This window comes from Colias croceus, chromosome 30, assembly GCF_905220415.1.
Source record: "Colias croceus chromosome 30, ilColCroc2.1".
Taxonomy (NCBI): domain Eukaryota; kingdom Metazoa; phylum Arthropoda; class Insecta; order Lepidoptera; family Pieridae; genus Colias; species Colias croceus.
Genome location: NC_059566.1, coordinates 3114614 through 3132434, shown reverse-complemented (window position 1 = coordinate 3132434; position 17821 = coordinate 3114614). Strand labels below are relative to the sequence as shown.

The 17821-nt window shown below is 37.0% G+C and overlaps 1 protein-coding gene across 10 annotated transcripts in view; it reads right to left on the bottom strand.

Annotated features, from left to right (window-relative positions):
- LOC123704742 (signal transducer and activator of transcription 5B) overlaps positions 1–17821 on the bottom strand; it is a 49311-nt gene that overhangs the window by 21154 nt on the left and 10336 nt on the right. For 6 of the 10 annotated variants that reach the window (XM_045653198.1, XM_045653192.1, XM_045653196.1 and 3 more), the window contains 10 exons: positions 15700–15806; positions 14937–15141; positions 14199–14281; positions 13745–13814; positions 7383–7537; positions 6113–6236; positions 5666–5794; positions 4890–4996; positions 1646–1819; positions 109–233 (listed from right to left, as the gene is read on the bottom strand). In XM_045653198.1, coding sequence (XP_045509154.1) covers positions 109–233; positions 1646–1819; positions 4890–4996; positions 5666–5794; positions 6113–6236; positions 7383–7537; positions 13745–13814; positions 14199–14281; positions 14937–15141; positions 15700–15806 — 1279 coding nt within the window. Of the gene's footprint in view, positions 1–108; positions 234–1645; positions 1820–4889; positions 4997–5665; positions 5795–6112; positions 6237–7147; positions 7196–7382; positions 7538–13744; positions 13815–14198; positions 14282–14936; positions 15142–15699; positions 15807–17821 lie in introns of all 10 variants that reach the window. The other 4 variants (XM_045653200.1, XM_045653197.1, XM_045653202.1 and 1 more) reach the window with 2 other exon arrangements.

The following is a 17821-nucleotide window of genomic DNA, read 5'->3' as shown; positions in this document are numbered from 1 at the left end:
GTGAGGTTTTTCGTTACGGAATTTCTCGATTCGGTCCCCGCGCTCAAGGCCCGCGATAGAAGCTATGCAATAGCTTAAAAAAATATTTGATTTGGTTTAAAAACTCACCCCCAACCCAAGCAATAGTGATGCCGCCGAGTTCAGAATCGGAGAAACGCAACAAGAACGTTCCCGGAGGACACTTTGCGAGCATCTCCTCGGCTTGCTTCTTTTGTATGAATCCCATGATTAGCCTGTAATGTTATTTATTTATGTTAAGATTAACGTGTTAAAACAAATAGCTTATATTATTAGTATAGTAATCACATTGATAGTTCTAAATATTACTGAATATTTATTAAGTCATTTACATAAATTATAAATACAAGTGGTCCCAGCATTGAACCTTGCGGAATACTACATATTCAAAAAGTACGCAAGTAAATTCATTAATGATGATGTATCATGATTTATTTTTATTTAATGTGTCCACTACTATTGTCTCAACGTATAATATCTTAATTTTGATCATATGTAGTGATACACCCTATCAAACGAGTTTAGTAGTGCCAAATTTAAAAATTATGTAAAAAACGTTTTAGTTCAAAGAGCCTATTACAGCATTAAGGAATATATGGAAGATAAAAACCCATGGAGGGTTGTCGCGTAAAAACCACAGCCCCCCTAGCCAAGTGGCTTTCCGTTAGCGTAGCGTTCAATAGAATAGACTGCGAATGTATGAGATTGACGTAAGCTGTAGATAAACAGCTTACGTCAATCTCATACATTCGTAGTCTATTCTATTGAACGCTACGCTAACAGAAATCCACTTGGCTAGGGGGGCTGGACAGTTCTTTGGCATATTGTGATAATATAGTTACTAACATATTTTGTAAAATTAAATTGTAATACTGAAATGATTTAAAAGAGCAACTATGGAGTTTCTTGCCGATTCTTCTCTATAGATACTTGTTTCCGATTCGGTGGTAAATGTTAAAATATTTAATGTGTCCACTACTATTGTCTCAACGTATAATATCTTAATTTTGATCATATGTAGTGATACACCCTATCAAACGAGTTTAGTAGTGCCAAATTTAAAAATTATGTAAAAAACGTTTTAGTTCAAAGAGCCTATTACAGCATTAAGGAATATATGGAAGATAAAAACCCATGGAGGGTTGTCGCGTAAAAACCACAGCCCCCCTAGCCAAGTGGCTTTCCGTTAGCGTAGCGTTCAATAGAATAGACTGCGAATGTATGAGATTGACGTAAGCTGTTTATCTACAGCTTACGTCAATCTCATACATTCGTAGTCTATTCTATTGAACGCTACGCTAACAGAAATCCACTTGGCTAGGGGGGCTGGACAGTTCTTTGGCATATTGTGATAATATAGTTTCTAACATATTTTGTAAAATTAAATTGTAATACTGAAATGATTTAAAAGAGCAACTATGGAGTTTCTTGCCGATTCTTCTCCATAGATACTTGTTTCCGATTCGGTGGTAAATGTTAAAAATATGTAATGACGTTTCAAAAGTGCTTCTCGAAGAAGTCTAATTGAATAAATAAATGTTTTGAGTTTGAAACGCTTTTAACAAGTCAAAATATATAAATTCATCACAAAATTCAGTTTTTTGTTTGTTTATCCACATGTACTCACCGGTCGCACCACAGCGTCCTCAGATAGTCCCTGGTGACCTTCACCACCATGTAGAACCACTCCCAGAAGGTGAAGTTCCTCTCGGGCAGGGCGTCCTTGCAGAACTGGGTCCAACTGACCGTGGTCGCGTTCAGCTCTAGGGCACTCAGGGGCAGACTCGACCTGGTCGTGATACTGAACATATTCTATAGGCTGCCTCAAATAAAGGGGACAAAGGGCAAATACACTCTACTAGCTGTACTCAGATAGAAAGAAAGATCATTTATTTGACTCCACAATAATAACAAACACAATTGACACAGAATACAATAATAAAAATTAAAACAACACAACATGAAACAAAACAATACAAGTACAATGACAACAAATAAAAGACCGCGGTTACTCCGCGGTTATACCCGCAGTGCTCCACTTCTGTTGGTTTTAGATATGTGGTTTTAGTTATGATATATAGCCTATAGCCTTCCTCGATAAATGGGCTATCTAACACCGCAAGAATTTTTCAAATCGGACCAGTAGTTCCCGAGATTAGCGCGTTCAAACAAACTCTTCAGCTTTATAATATTAGTATAGACTGCCTATTGTGAAAGGGGCAGATGATATATGATAAATAACATTATTTAGCAGAACTGGGGTAGCGTTCAGTTCAGCAGCTTTATAATATTGGGACATAAAGACATAAAAAGGCACAATTAAATGTATTCATTGTCTTTACTTTAACTATCAATACCTAATTATTAAATTCAACGCAATTAAAAAGTTGCTTACATTCAAAGGTTGTTAATCCATACTTATATTATAAATGCGAAAGTAACTCTGTCTGTTACTCAATCACGCCTTAACTACTGAACCAATTTGCATGAAATTTGGTATAGAGATATTTTGATACCCGAGAAAGGACATAGGATGGGTTTTATCCCAGAAATCCCACGGGAACGGGAACTATGCGGGTTTTTCTTTGACTGCGCGGGCGAAGCCGCGGGTGGAAAGCTAGTTAAATTATAATGAAGTATTTATTAACCTAAAAGGGTTCGTAAATCTGTTCAAATTATTGAACACTATTTTCACAGTCGACAATAATTTTTCAAACGATCTTTTGATCGTCAAAAATATCACTGTACCATCACAGTATATATTTATAGTAGAGCCATTTTAATAGGCAACATTTGACAGTTCAACAAAATTCAACAACGTAACCTAGTAACGACGACAAAGAATAACATGATATTTCGTTTTGTTAGAACTGCACATTTGCTTAACTTTTTTAAATTACGATTACATATTTATAATAATAATGACCAATACAAGTAATTTTAAGATTTCATTTTACTGATAAACCATTATAAACATAATAAACAATTTCTGAATTGAAGAACTGACGTCGCTACAATTTTGTGTCAATAAACCTTTTTTCTTTTTAAATACCAGAGACGTTACTCTGAAAATCGAAATCTGACATCTAGAATCGAATGCATTGATTACTTGTGAATAAAAATCATCATAAATAAATAAATTCGATTGACAAATGTTTCAAATCCGTATCGATTAATTCACTTTAATCGATGTTTTTATACAAGTTACATCCCTTCGAAGATAAAATTGATAGACGTCAAATGTTGCCTATTAAATTGGCTCGACTATAATAATATTTTATATGTACACAAAAACGCAGACTTACACACAAGAGTAGGAGATAGACACTGTTATGGCACAAGGAATTAATGCAAGGAATAATGCCATTTTACCGGTTAGCTAAAGTTAAAAATTCATTTATGGGTCAAGGTATACTTTTTTACAACAAAATTCCTCATAGTATTAAAGAGTTTAGTAGTGCTAAATTTAAGAATTATGTAAAAAACGTCTTAGTTCAGAGAGCCTATTACAGCATTAAGGAATATATGGATTAAAAGAGCAACTATGGAGTTTCTTGCCGATTCTTCTCCATAGATACTGCTTTCCGAATCGGTGGTAAATGTTAAAAATATGTATTGACGTTTCAAAAGTGCTTCTCGAAGAAGTCTAATTGAATAAATAATTTTTTTTTTTTTTTTTTTTATGAGAGAGGAGGCAACAGAGCAGACGCGACGCCTGATGGTAAGCGTTCAGCGTCGCCCATAAGCACCCACAACGCCAGGGACATTGGGAGTGTGTTGCCGGCCTTTTAGGAAAGAATACACTCTCTTCTTAAAGGTCCCCAGATTGTAACCATTCGGGAATACCGTACTAGGAAGCTGGTTCCATATAACTGTTGTGCGCGGAAAGAAGCTCCGTTTAAAGCGCACAGTTGTCGACCGCCAGCAGTCAAGGTGGTGAGGGTGGTATTTCTGTTTATGGCGGGCTGTGCGGTAATGGAACTCAGCGGTGGGTAATGTTCCAAACAATTCCTCAGAGCACTCCCCATAGTAAATGCGATAAATATAACATAAATGTTTGAGTTTGAGTTTATCCAATCGTTATATAAGACCCGGCTTCGGCTCTTGTACATATTTCGCAATAAAAGGTAGACTATGTTCTTTCTCAGGGTCTAAAGATTGTCTGTGCCAAATTTCATCAAAATCGGTCCAGTAGTTTATGCTTGAAAACCATACATACATACATACATAATTACAAAACTTTCCTCTTTATAATATTATTAGTATTAGTATAGACATTCATTGAAATTAACACTTTATTTCGTTGTAGACAATTTTTGAACGTGACTGTGAGTCAAGTTATTATAGTAGAGCCATTTTAATAGGCAACATTTGACAGTTCAACAAAATTCAACAACGTAACCTAGTAACGACGACATAGAATAACATGATATTTTGTTTTGTTAGAACTGCACATTTGCTTAACTTTTTTCAATTATGATTACATATTTGTAATAATAATGACCGATACAAGTAATTTTAAGATTTCATTCTACTGATAAACCATACTAAACATAATAAACAATTTCTGAATTGAAGAACTGACGTCGTTACAATTTTGTGTCAATAAACCTTTTTTCTTTTTAAATACCAGAGACGTTACTCTAAAAATCGAAATCTGACATCTAGAATCGAATGCATTGATTACTTGTGAATAAAAATCATCATAAATTAATAAATTCGATTGACAAATGTTTCAAATCCGTATCGATTAATTCACATTATCTTCGAAGATAAAATTGATAGACGTCAAATGTTGCCTATTAAATTGGCTCGACTATAATTGTACGTTATAATAAAAGCAATAATGACATCATAAATTTGAGAAATACCTAAATATCTTCTCAGCGAGGAATCTCAGGTTATCCTCGGAAAGATCCCCACCCGTGGCTGAGCAGAATTTGATGCGCAGAGTTTCCGCGAGTTGGCCCCAAGTGACCTGTAAAAAAACAAAGAATTCATTATAACGTTTTCATATTATGTGTTAATTTACTTTATTTTGTACTAGCGGTCCGCCCCGGCTTCGCCCGTGGTGCATTTTTACATTTTCTCTCCATAAGAACCATCCTCGTACTTCAAGAAATGTAATAAAAAAAGAATTAACGAAATCGGTTCAGTTGTTCTCGAGTTATGCGCTTACCAACACATTTTGCGATTCATTTTTATATTATAGATATAGATAAACTTCATTGTCCCACGATTGAAGAACAAATTATATTTTCTTCTTTCTAATACAATAGTTACACACACTGGTTGTCTAAAAATACAGCTCATAGACTATACATTTCTTAAACCCCAATTACAAATAACTGATGATTCACAACAAAGGAATCTGTTTTAATTGAAATACCTGTATATGACTCAAAAATCTATTATCTATACTAATATTATAAAGCTGAAGAGTTTGTTTGTTTGAACGCGCTAATCTCGGGAACTACTGGCCCGATTTGAAAAATTCTTTCGGTGTTAGATAGCCCATTTATCGAGAAAGGCTATAGTCTATATATCATCACGCTACGACCAACAGGAGTGGAGCCACGGGGGTGAAACCGCGCAGAGTAATAAATAAATTGATTTTAAAATCCGTTAAAAATCTTTAATTTGTAACCTTGTCAGGTACAGCGAAGGGCACCCGCCCAGGCCCACTGAACGCGTTGTCCCACGTGACCGTGGCCCACCCGTGGGGCTCCTGGTTGCCGTGCACTATCACCACCACGGGCAGGGATAGCGTCCACACCTGTGGGATTAAAATAATAAATAATTGGGGCATTCATTTATCGAGAATACAATATCGATTAAATAATTGCCATATCGTGAAGTCAAAAATACAATATACCGATAAATTAAACAATTGCCATCAATAATTCAAATTCAAATCAAATTAAATTCAACAATTCTCTCACTCTTCCTCCCTCCCACTATCTCTCCCTCCCTCCCACTCTCCCACTCTCCCTCCCTCCCCCTTTCCCTCCCTCTCACTCTCATTCTCTTTCTCCTCTCTCTATCTCTCCAACTCATTCTCTTTCTCCTCTCTCTCTCTCTCTCTCCAACTCACCTGGAACACCAACTCTCCGCCGCCCACATTGAACTCGGACTGGAACAGCAGAGTCAACTTTTCGTCCATGACACTCTCCGTGCCCTTCTTCTCGGCGCGTTTTATTTTACGCAATTGCATGTTCCTGTAACATTAAATTGTAAGGTTAATATTTGTTATTTATAGCTTGACAAATTTGGCATTATTGACCAATTCGACACATTTTTGACAAATTTGACATATTCTACATATTTTTGACGTATTTGACACATTTGACACAAATTTGACATTCGACATTTTTGACACACACGAGACATTTTTCACATTTTTTAAGCTATTGCATAGCTTCTATCGCGGGCCTTGAGCGCGGGGACCGAATCGAGAAATTCCGTAACGAACAAACCTCACGCTCCCCACGGGGACGGGCGGAGGTGTGGCTTGAAGGCATAGCATGCAATAGCGCAACCGCCACAGTCCCCGAGTGACACACGCCGCTTTTACCTTTTATATTTTTTACCTGAAACTGACGCTCAGCTGCCGGCTAGTCGGCTGATACTTCATACACCCGCTGTTGTTCAATATATCCCCTTCTTAATGACTATCTAGTTCATTATAACGAGTCAAACGAGCCACATGTTTTTATCGACACGTTGGACACAATCGACACATTTTTGACAAATTTGACACATTCGACACATTGTTGACAAAATTGACATACTTGACCCTTTTAACATTTTTGACATATTCGACCAACTTTTCACATTTTTGACACACACGAGACATTTTTCACATTTTTTTTTGACACTTTTTCCAATTTTTTACCTGAAACTGACGCTCAACTGCCGGCTAGTCGGCTGGTACCCATACACCCGCTATTGTTCAATATATCCCCGCATTCGACCGGCTGCTTACTGACTATCTAGTTCATTATAACGAGTCAAACGAGCCAAATTTGACATGCTTGACCCTTTCAATATTTTTGACACATTCGATCAACTTTTCACATTTATGACCAATTTTTTGACAATTTTGACACATTTTTAACCAATTTCTTACCTGAAACTGACGCTCAGCTGCCGGCTAGTCGGCTGGTACTCCATACACCCGCTGTTGTTCAATATATCCCCGCATTCGACCGGCTGCTTAATGACTATCTAGTTAATTATAACGAGTCAAACGAGCCAAATTTGACATTCTTGACCCTTTCAATATTTTTGACACATTCGATCAACTTTTCACATTTATGACCAATTTTTTGACAATTTTGACACATTTTTAACCAATTTTATACCTGAAACTGACGCTCAACTGCCGGCTAGTCGGCTGGTACTCCATACACCCGCTGTTGTTCAATATATCCCCGCATTCGACCGGCTGTTTCCCGCGACCACTCTGCGAGTCGCTCTTTAGGAGCAGCTGGGCTTGTTGTTCCGATATTATGACAACCTGAGAGAGAAAATAAGAAAAGTTATTTTTAATTAAGGCCGTGTACGCGGTCCGTGCGCTGTTTGGCTCAAATATGTGATTTTTCAAACCAGATTGTCCATCAACCACTTATCTTACAAACATTTATTTATTTATTTATTTATTTATTTATTTATTAAGCCAAACCAACAGTAAATACATACAAATCTTGCAAGCTTAAATCTAGAAATACATAAATGTTAAGGATGTATCAACCAATTATAGGTAAGGACAAATTAATTTTTATATCTTAAACTTACTTAAATAGTACCAACTAAATCAACACAACGCTTACGTTAAATTTTGTTATGACTAACGTTATTATTTTTAAAGTAATTAACAATATTTATAGAAAAAATTGAATACGAATCAAAGTAAATATCCACCAAATTAGGCTGAGATGCGCACAAAACATTAAACTCACTGCACATTCTAATAATTGGCGAATTTTTACCAACATTATTCCGATAAAACGGCAGGTCGAAAGCTCTAGATATGGGAAGACGGGGTATTTTACTAGGCACTGTAAACCTAATTTGCTCAAAGATTTGTGGACATACAATAATGCCTCTTATTATTTTGTATAAAAACAAGATATCCCTTTGTAGCCTACGATTACGAAGAGATATCATATTGAAGAACGCTAAACGGGTGTCGTAAGGGTTTCTATGAGATATACCTTGAGAAATAAACGCAATGTGCCGGCTGAACTTACGTTGAATATTTTCAATACGTTGAGAATGCACTGAGTAGAGGGGATTCCAAACCACACTGGCGTATTCTAGTTGGGATCGTACTAATGAGTTAAAAAGACACAGTTTAGTTTGTACACTAAATGATTTGGTATTCCTTTTTAAAAAGCCTAACATTTGTGATGATTTTTTTACAACTGTATTAATATGAGAACAAAATTTTAATTCACTATCAATTATTACCCCTAAGTCACGGATTTCATTACATTCACACACAATATCTTTATTTATAGTATAAATTGCTGATGTAGGTATCTTCTTCCGGGTTAACTTAATTAAAAAACATTTCTCAGCATTCAGTACCATATTATTGTCTATGCACCACTCTACAATTCTGTCCAAATCAGATTGCATCAACAAGACGTCCTGTTGAGAACGGATCGTTTTAAATATCTTGAGGTCATCGGCAAATATAGAGAAGCTACAGTGGTTGATAACGCGACTTATATCATTAATGTACAGGCTGAACAATATCGGTCCCAAATGGGAACCCTGGGGAACTCCTGAGGTTAAGGTATAAGGATTAGACTCATATCCTTTTACAGTAACGATCTGCATTCTATTTTTTAGGTAAGAGCCAAACCAACATAACAGAGAACCATATATTCCATATGATTCAAGTTTGAGCAAAAGGAGGTCATGGCTAACTCTATCGAATGCACTCGAAAAGTCAGTGTAAACACTGTGGACCTCATTACCTTTATCTACCTCTCTAGATATATGTGATATATAGTCAACCAGATTGGTCTCCACAGATCGTCCCTTAAGGAACCCATGTTGGTTTGAGTTAATGAAGCAGGACGTGTGACTGGTAATTATAGGACATAAGAGAGACTCAAACAACTTGGCTAAGCAAGATAAAATAGAGATCGGTCGATAATTTCGCACATTGTCAGTGTCGCCTTTCTTATAGACAGGCACAATTCTGGCCTTCTTCCACTCAGAAGGGAATGTTCCACTGTCTAACGAACGATTAATAATCTTACTAACAGGTAAGGCAATTACGACATAACAACGTTTGAAAAATAGGGGTGGAATACCATCCGGTCCGCCGCCTTTGAATGCGTCTAAGTGTTTCAATTTTTTAGCGACCTCATTTTCAGTAAATTGTAACTTGCATAAAGTAGGAATATTACAGCTAGAAACAGGTAATACTAGATTCATAGGAGAGTAATTGGTAAAAATTGAGGAAAATTTCTCCGCGAATAGATTTGAAATATCAGGCCCCCTTTTCGCAATTTGATCATCTAGGTACATACAAGAAGGAATATTAGATACATTTTTGCGCTTAGAATTTATAAACTTCCAGAAATGTTTAGGGTTAGATTGAATATTTTCCTCAAGATTACGTTTATATTTACTCAGACAAACATCGTGTAATTTGTGAGCACGGTCTCTTACAATATCAAATTCTAGTTTGTCTCGGGGATTATTAAACTTTATGAACTTCAAGCGCAATTTGTGTTTTTCTTTCAATAGCCTAATAAGTGTATGACTGTACCATGGTGGATATTTACCTTTAACAGACCAACGTTTCGGAACAAATTTATTTATGACATCATACAATACATCATAGAATCTCTCAACCATTGCGTCAACATTTATACAATTATTAAAAACATCAGCCCAGTTAATCGACTTTAGATGATTTATTATTCCCGAATAGTCAGCTTTGTAAAAATTTAAATGTGACTGACTACGAGCATGGAGGTTTTTATATCTAGAAAGTGACAACGTGATAACTAATTGAGGATGGAATGGATCGAGCTTACTGAGAATATCAGTAGGCTGTGATACGTGAGCATTCGCTATGTTTGTTATAACAAGATCCAAAATCTTGCCATCTTTATTGGGAATTGTATTGAGCTGATTAAAATTATTTACAGACATAAAATCAATTAAACAATAACCCAAGGCATTTTGATAGTCAGAAGGGGTTGGAAAATAATTATCATCCTGTACAGTCCACTTAACAAATCCCATGTTAAAATCACCAATAATAATTATATCATCAAAATTATCAGATACCAAGTTATTTATATTATCCAAATAATTACTTAGGGTAAGTAAATTTACAGGTGGTGGCAGATACACCGCACAAATTGCAACTTTTAGACATGATCTAATGTTATCATTACTACTTACTTCTACAACCACCCATAAATCTTCAGCAGTACAAGTTTTAGATTCCCATTTAGAAACACGGTAGGAGTTTATATCATTTGAAACAGCCACCATAACACCGCCACCATCAGATTTCGATGAACTCACAGAACTGTTTCGATCGTTACGATAGACTGTGTATCTATTACTATCAATGAACTCACCATTATGGATTTTAGAGTTTAACCAGGTTTCAGTAAATATGATTACTTCATAATTACAAAGTAAAATGTTATTATAGACAATGTTCGTTTTTGTTCGAAGCCCTCTTACATTCTGATAATATATATCAAGCATTATAGTACATTAAAATCTACAACATTCACCTAAGTTACTAAAATAATATAATAAAAATAGACTTATTCTAGAGCTTTAAGACTATCGTCATTACGGATTGTTAAGACCTGGCCAAACTCTTGTTTCCGAACAAATATCTTAGCGTTTCTTATCCACACATATCTGTAACCGAGTTCCTTAGCTTTTTGTCGTGTAGCGGCATGGAGCTGTTTATTTGCAGGAGTTAGGTGCTCTGATACAAAGACAGGAGACTTCCGTCCAGCGATCCCTAGATGCTGCGATGAGAGCTTGTTTTCAGGATTATTTTTGTTGTATCTAGAAACAGCGGCTAGTATTGTATCACGAATGCGAGTGCTACGTAGTTTGGCTATAACAGACCTAGGACGGCTGCTATCCTTATTGTACTTAGCAACTCTGGTTACGTGCAGAATATCGCTGTCGTCGATTGGCGCCCCTACAGTTTTCGCTAGCTGGCCCAGAGTGTTAGACAGAATTTCGCCCTTGTTTTCAGGAATACCGTTGATTTCGATGTTATTTTCACGAAGCTGCTGTTCAACAATATGCAGTCTGGTGCCGAGATCAAGAACTGTGGACTTTAGTTTATTATTCTCATTTTTGAGTTCATCTACTAAGATGTTTCTTTCGTCCAACGATGTTTTCAATAACTCAAATTGTGCATTGAAAAAATTTAACGATTCTTTAAATGATGAGATTTCGTGGTGAATGTTTTTAAGCTGATCGGACACCATATTACCCATAGTTACATTGAGTGATTTGGATAACTCCTCCTTTAATATATCCCGCAAACTACCTTTTGTAACATAGTCATCACTGTCAACCTCAGAATCGAATGAATTTTTGCGCTGGCCTCTCGTCCGCATATTTATAAATCCTTCACCGGATGCAGAAGTTTGAGTGATATTTTGAGTGTCAATCATGGACTCAGCTTTGGACATTCTAACGGGCGTATTAGTATTATCGCATTTTGGCTGTTTGCAGACACATTCAGGGCATATCCAATTATTTTTCTGATCAAGGTTCATGTTGTTATGGAATGCCTTAGATGTCATATTCGCACATTGAAGATCGTATTTTTTTTTACACGACGAACATACCAAATATTCTCTATTACTAATTGTATTAGTGCAAGCCGAACATTTATTTCTTGTACTTGACATTATTAATATTTTTTTATTTTACAAAGGTAATATTATAGCAACTCCAAGCGGTATCAGACACGACAATACGCAGTACAAAATGCTGTTGCGATTGAATAGATGGTAGGTAGATAGGTATGCAAGCGAGTTGTTAACGTGTGCGTAGATTGTAGAAGCGGCGACTCTGCGGGTTGTCGTAGGTCAAGAATGCAAAGCAATGTTCGATAATTAATTATAATATTTCGTTTATTACTCACAGTTTATAAGTCCATTCACAATCACAAAATTGTCACTAGTTAGTTAGTTTCACCGGCAAACTGATGATATACATTACTATTAAAAATAACCATTATTTACTTATAAAAACTTGATAATTATACGGAGCGTAAAGAACGCAATGTTAACTTGTTCGGTACCGTCGAAGCAGTGATACTATATGAATTACTAATAATTTTAGGAAATTTTATTGTCTATATAGTTAGTTAAGAGTTTTTTTCAATTAATACAGTATTTGTGAATACCATCAAGATAACTGAGCCGATGATTACTTGATTTCGCTTTTAGTGTCAATTTCGAAGCTAAAAATATCTGAAATCGCTGATAGATCTAACACACAATTTTTTTTAACTAACTGCAAAAATCCTTGTTAAAATAGTTAGTTAAAAGATTTTTTTATTTTGGACTCCTAACTTACGAAATTAAAATCCGAACAATGTGAATTTTTTTAGAAATTATAGTCGACAAAATGATTATTTTCACCAAGATATTTGACTTAGTTAAAAATAATTTTTACATATTGCAATAAAAGAACGTCTTACTTATAAGATAAAATTTAAAAAATCAACTAAGGTACCTCTATTATTTTTCTACAATTTTTTTTAAAGTACTATAAAACACTGCGCGCGACCCGATTAAAATCAGTCGGCAGCGAGCCTTTCCAGAGAGAGGACATGTTGCTCGGCGCTCTCCTGTGGACTTATGCTGTTCATAGTAAAAGGATAGCGCAAGCCGCGATCTATCGTAATAGATCGCGGAGTTTTTGACTTGCGTTAAATTGAATAAGCCCTCTTAAAACTATTACTATTGTGTAAGATGAGAGCGAAAATAAGAAAAGTTATACTTTTCTGTGCAAAAGAATTACTTGACAAATAAAATATTTAGACGTTTGATCAAATGTAGTGAAAATCAAAATAGAAAGGAATAGAACATTATTTGTTCGCTCAGAAGGTATCTCCATTTTTTTGTGAAAACTATACTAATCCCTACTAATATTATAAATGCGAAAGTAACTCTGTCTATCTGTCTGTCTGTCTGTTACGCTTTCCCGCTTAAACCTCTCAACCGATTTTGATGAAATAAGGCGCAGACAATCTTTAGACCCTGAGAAAGAACATAGGCTGCTTTTAATCAAAACACCACGCGGGCGAAGCCGCGGGCGGAAGCTAGTAGTTTATACTTTATAGTTATAGGATAGTAAAAAGTAGTCTACTACTACTAGTAGTAGCTTTAAAATTGAGATAAAAAAATAGCTAAATTCACTCGTTAAAGTCATTCCTTTGTTACGAACAAACAATCAAAAAACTTTCCTCTTTTTAGTATTAATAAATAATCACTACATAGTATAAAACAAAGTCGCTTTCTCTGTCCCTATGTCCCTTTGTATGCTTAAATCTTTAAAACTATGCAACGAATTTTGATGCGGTTTTTTTTAATAGATAAAGTGATTCAAGAGGAAGGTTTTAGTGTATAATTTATTAGGTTTAAGTCAAAACGGGCGAAGCAGCGGGCGGTAAGCTAGTAATCAATAAAATAATACTTACAGTAACTCTGGGGGGTGTCATGTGTACATTCAATTGTCCGCCGACTAACAGACGAACGGTTGCCGTAAAACTGTAATAGAAATGAAGATTATTACATTTTGATAACATTACAATTGACTGACCGGTTGGCTTGGTTGGTAGTGACCCTGCCTTCCAAGCCAGAGGTCGTGGGTTCGATTCCCACCCGGGGCAAATATTTGCGTGATCAACATATATGTTTGCTCTGTGTCTGGGTGTTAATTATCTATATAAGTATTTATTTAAAATAATATATGTATGTTTATCAGCCGTCCGGTTTCCATAACACAAGCGAAAGCTTAGTATGGGATCCGGTCGTGACATGTGTGTAATTTACCACACTTAAATTTCACGAAAACAGTACTACAGTTTTTGCGTGAAGGAGAAACAAACAAACATACTAACTTTCGCATATATAATATTAGTGGGATCTCACCGTGTGTTGGTTTTCATAACTTGCGGCGGCTGCTTCTCGATAACGAAAGTAGATGTCACCAAAGTTGATAGCAAGCTTGTTACCTGTTAAAAGAAATTTTTTAATATTACTAGATTTCCGCCGCTTTTTCAAAGAAAAACCCGCATAGTTCCCGTTCCTGGGAGATTTCCGGGATAAGAAGTAGCATATATGTCTTACTAGATTTCCGCCCGCGGCTTCGCCCGCGTTTTCAAAGGAAATCCGCATAGTTCCCGTTGCCGTGCGATTTCCGGGATAAAACCTATCCTATGTGTTAATCCAAGTTATCCTCTATATGTATGCTAAATTTCATTGTAATCGGTTCAGTAGTATTTGCGTGAAAGAGTAACAAAAACACACACACACACACACACACACACACACACACACACACACACACACACACACCTCACAAACTTTCGCATTTATAATAGCAGTAGGGTTAAGTAATACAATATTTTGTGGCATATTTTCTTATAACGTTACTTGACGTTTTGAATAAGATAATTATTATTTGGCCAATGATCAAATCATGAAAATCATTGCATTTTCTCTGTTATTTTGAACATTTTTTTGTTATGCTTATGCTTGCTCATCTCAACCCATCTAGACCCACCTAATCCACCTGTACCATCTGGACCCATCTCGACCCACCTCTCATTACATACATTTCGTCTAACATCTGTAGCATCTCGACCGACCTCTACCACCTGAACCCACCTGCTTGCTCATCTCATCGAGCATCTCAGCTAGATGTGGCTGACGTAACTCCACAATCGTCTTGCTGTTGATTCTAGCAACATTGTTCACTTGCTGCCGGGTGCTCCATATCAAATCAGCTAGTAATTCGCACCATTCTTGTATGGTGTTGAGATTTGATTGCATGGGGACACCGTTACCGCTTAACTGCTGTTCGCGTTTCCATCTGGAAGGGGAAATCAAATCAATAAATCAAATTGATAGAGCTATCATAATATAATCAATTGTAATAAAATCAATGTTTGTCTCCTTAATATAAAAAAATGAAATCAAATGTAGCTTTTCGCCCACAGCTTCGCGCAAAAACACGCATTATTAGAATTTGAACTAAATCCATGCAGTTCTTTCTGAGATTAACCCGGACTTACAAACAGACGAAAATTCAAAAACATATTCTTGACTTCGATATTGATAGTGCATCGTATTCTTTTAAAAAAATATTAAATGTACAGTTTTGCCTTTCCTACCATTTTATTATATGTGTAAAGTGAAGTCCCATGTCCCCGTAGTGGGGTAAGGGGCATATGCAATATACATATATGTTTCACTGATCGATTTTCTTTAGGGACAAGTAGGTGATCAGGCTTCTGTGTCCTGCCAGACCGAGACATTTCTTTTCTTCGTCTCCACCGGGAATCAAACTCAGGACCCCTCGGTGCTACGCTCGCGCGTCAACCACTGTACTAAGGAGGCGGTCATTATATGTATAGATTCTAATACTCACTTGATAAGCTCCTCGTCCAAAACTTGACTCTGCAGTTGACGAAGGTTAGCGATGTTATCCTTCATGTGATCAACTAGTTCCATTTGAGATTGGTTTATTTGCGCTACCTATAATTTAATGAGATTGTTTTAAATTTATTTTAAGTGATTAAACCGAAAATATATGGTATTACCACAAAACAATTTAAAAACAGACTAACTTTAAACCAGGGATCTGTCACTTTAATACACTCACCGGCACGGAATCTTGGCCACTGCAAATTTTTGCGTAAAATAACACTATTTCTTTTCTACTACAAAATTCAATAAAAATTTAATCAAAACTAGTTACTTTAATGTTTTTACTAACTTTCAGTAATAATTGGAAGTTAATAAGAAGTACTACCGAGTAGATATGAATTAAACAAGAATTTACGCTTTTCCTGTGAAATTTAAATGATTTCTTAAAAAATGCTAAAAAATTAGAAAGAACGTTTCAATAAAAAAAAATTGAACCTTTTAATAAAGGGTGTTTCCTTCTCTTAAATAATAGACGGGCATTTCTCCGCAACTCGACGTCAAGCGCCTATTTTGCGTGAGAGAGGGAGGTGGGGGAAACCAGCTAAAACTGAAACCACCCGAGCTCCTCCATGAAGCCAAGCAGCTTGTGAGGGCTGCCAAAGGCTTCGGGGAGGGACCCAGGAGACCCCAGGTATCTTGCCCTGTACTCCGCAACCCCCTTACATTCCATGATGACGTGGGCTGCCGTTTCCTCGGTCGCCATGCATGCTCTGCATAGCGGACTGTCTGTGATCCCTAGATTAAAGAGATGTTTGTTAAAGGGGCCGTGCCCTGTGAGGGTCCCTGTTATTACACGTAGTTGCACTCTACGTAGGTTGAGAAGCCGACGTGCAAGTCTCGAGTCAATGTCCGGTAGGGCTTCTCTGGCTTGCTTGCAGTCAGATCTGCTTGACCATTCCGCTCTCTGAGCAGTGCTAGTGAGCTGGGTAATCATCATCCGGGTCCAGCTAGCAGGTAGCGGTATAATGGGAAAAGGTCCCATGACCGGTGTTTCAGATGCCCTTCTGGCTAGTATATCAGCAGCATCGTTTCCACGTGAGCTACTGTGTCCTTTTATCCATTGTAATACTAGGGAATTTCCCAGGTCACATACCTTAGTTAGGGCTAAGTGACACTCAAGGGTCAACCCTGAAGTGATTTCATGGCTTTTGATTGCCATGAGTGCTGCTTTGCTATCCGATAGGATCCGAATCGAATAGTTTGTTACATTTCTTTTAATAATGGCCGGAGCTGCAAGTAGAAGTCCTAGGCATTCAGCCTGAAAGACTGTATTATGGGGTCCCAAGGGGTGCGAGATGTTAATGTTTAGGTCCTCAGAGAAGACCCCAGCACCCGTACCATTTCCAGTCTTGGACCCGTCCGTGAAGATTAGAAGGTCTTCAACGCTGTTGTGTTCTGACGTGTATTCACGTAGCTGTATCTTATATTTCTTGTCAAAGATGAATTGCTTTGGGATCTTATCACTTATGGCAAGGAGTGAGGACTCCTTCTCAGCTGCTATAGTTAAGATCTTACTGTGTGCTGTAGGCAACATTCTCCAGAGGTTTTGTGTCTTTAACCTTACAGCTGTCGATAGAGTTTCTTGTCTTACAAAAAGATGTAGGGGTGGCAGGTCGAGCATTGCCTCAATCGCAGCAGTTGGTGTTGTGCTCATGCTGCCAGTGATTGCCAGACAGGCGAGTCTTTGAAATCTCTGCAGTTTGCTTATAGCCGCCGATTGTTGTGTCCTTGGCCACCAAACCACAGAGCCGTAGGTTAGCATTGGTCTTATGACGGTTTTGTAGAGCCACATTGTGATTTTCGGGGAGAGCCCCCATCTATTACCAATCATTTTGTGGCATTGCCAGAAAGAAATGCTTGTTTTTTCGATCTTGTTTTCAAGGTGTTTGTTCCAGTTAAGTTTATCGTCTAAGGTAATCCCGAGGTACTTAACCTCTTTCGATAACTGAAGTACGGAGCCAAATAGCTTTGGTAGCTGGTAGCTTCCTAGAAGGCGTCGGTTGGTGAATAGAACAAGTTCCGTCTTGCGCGGGTTCACTGAAAGGTCATATTTGTTGCACCAG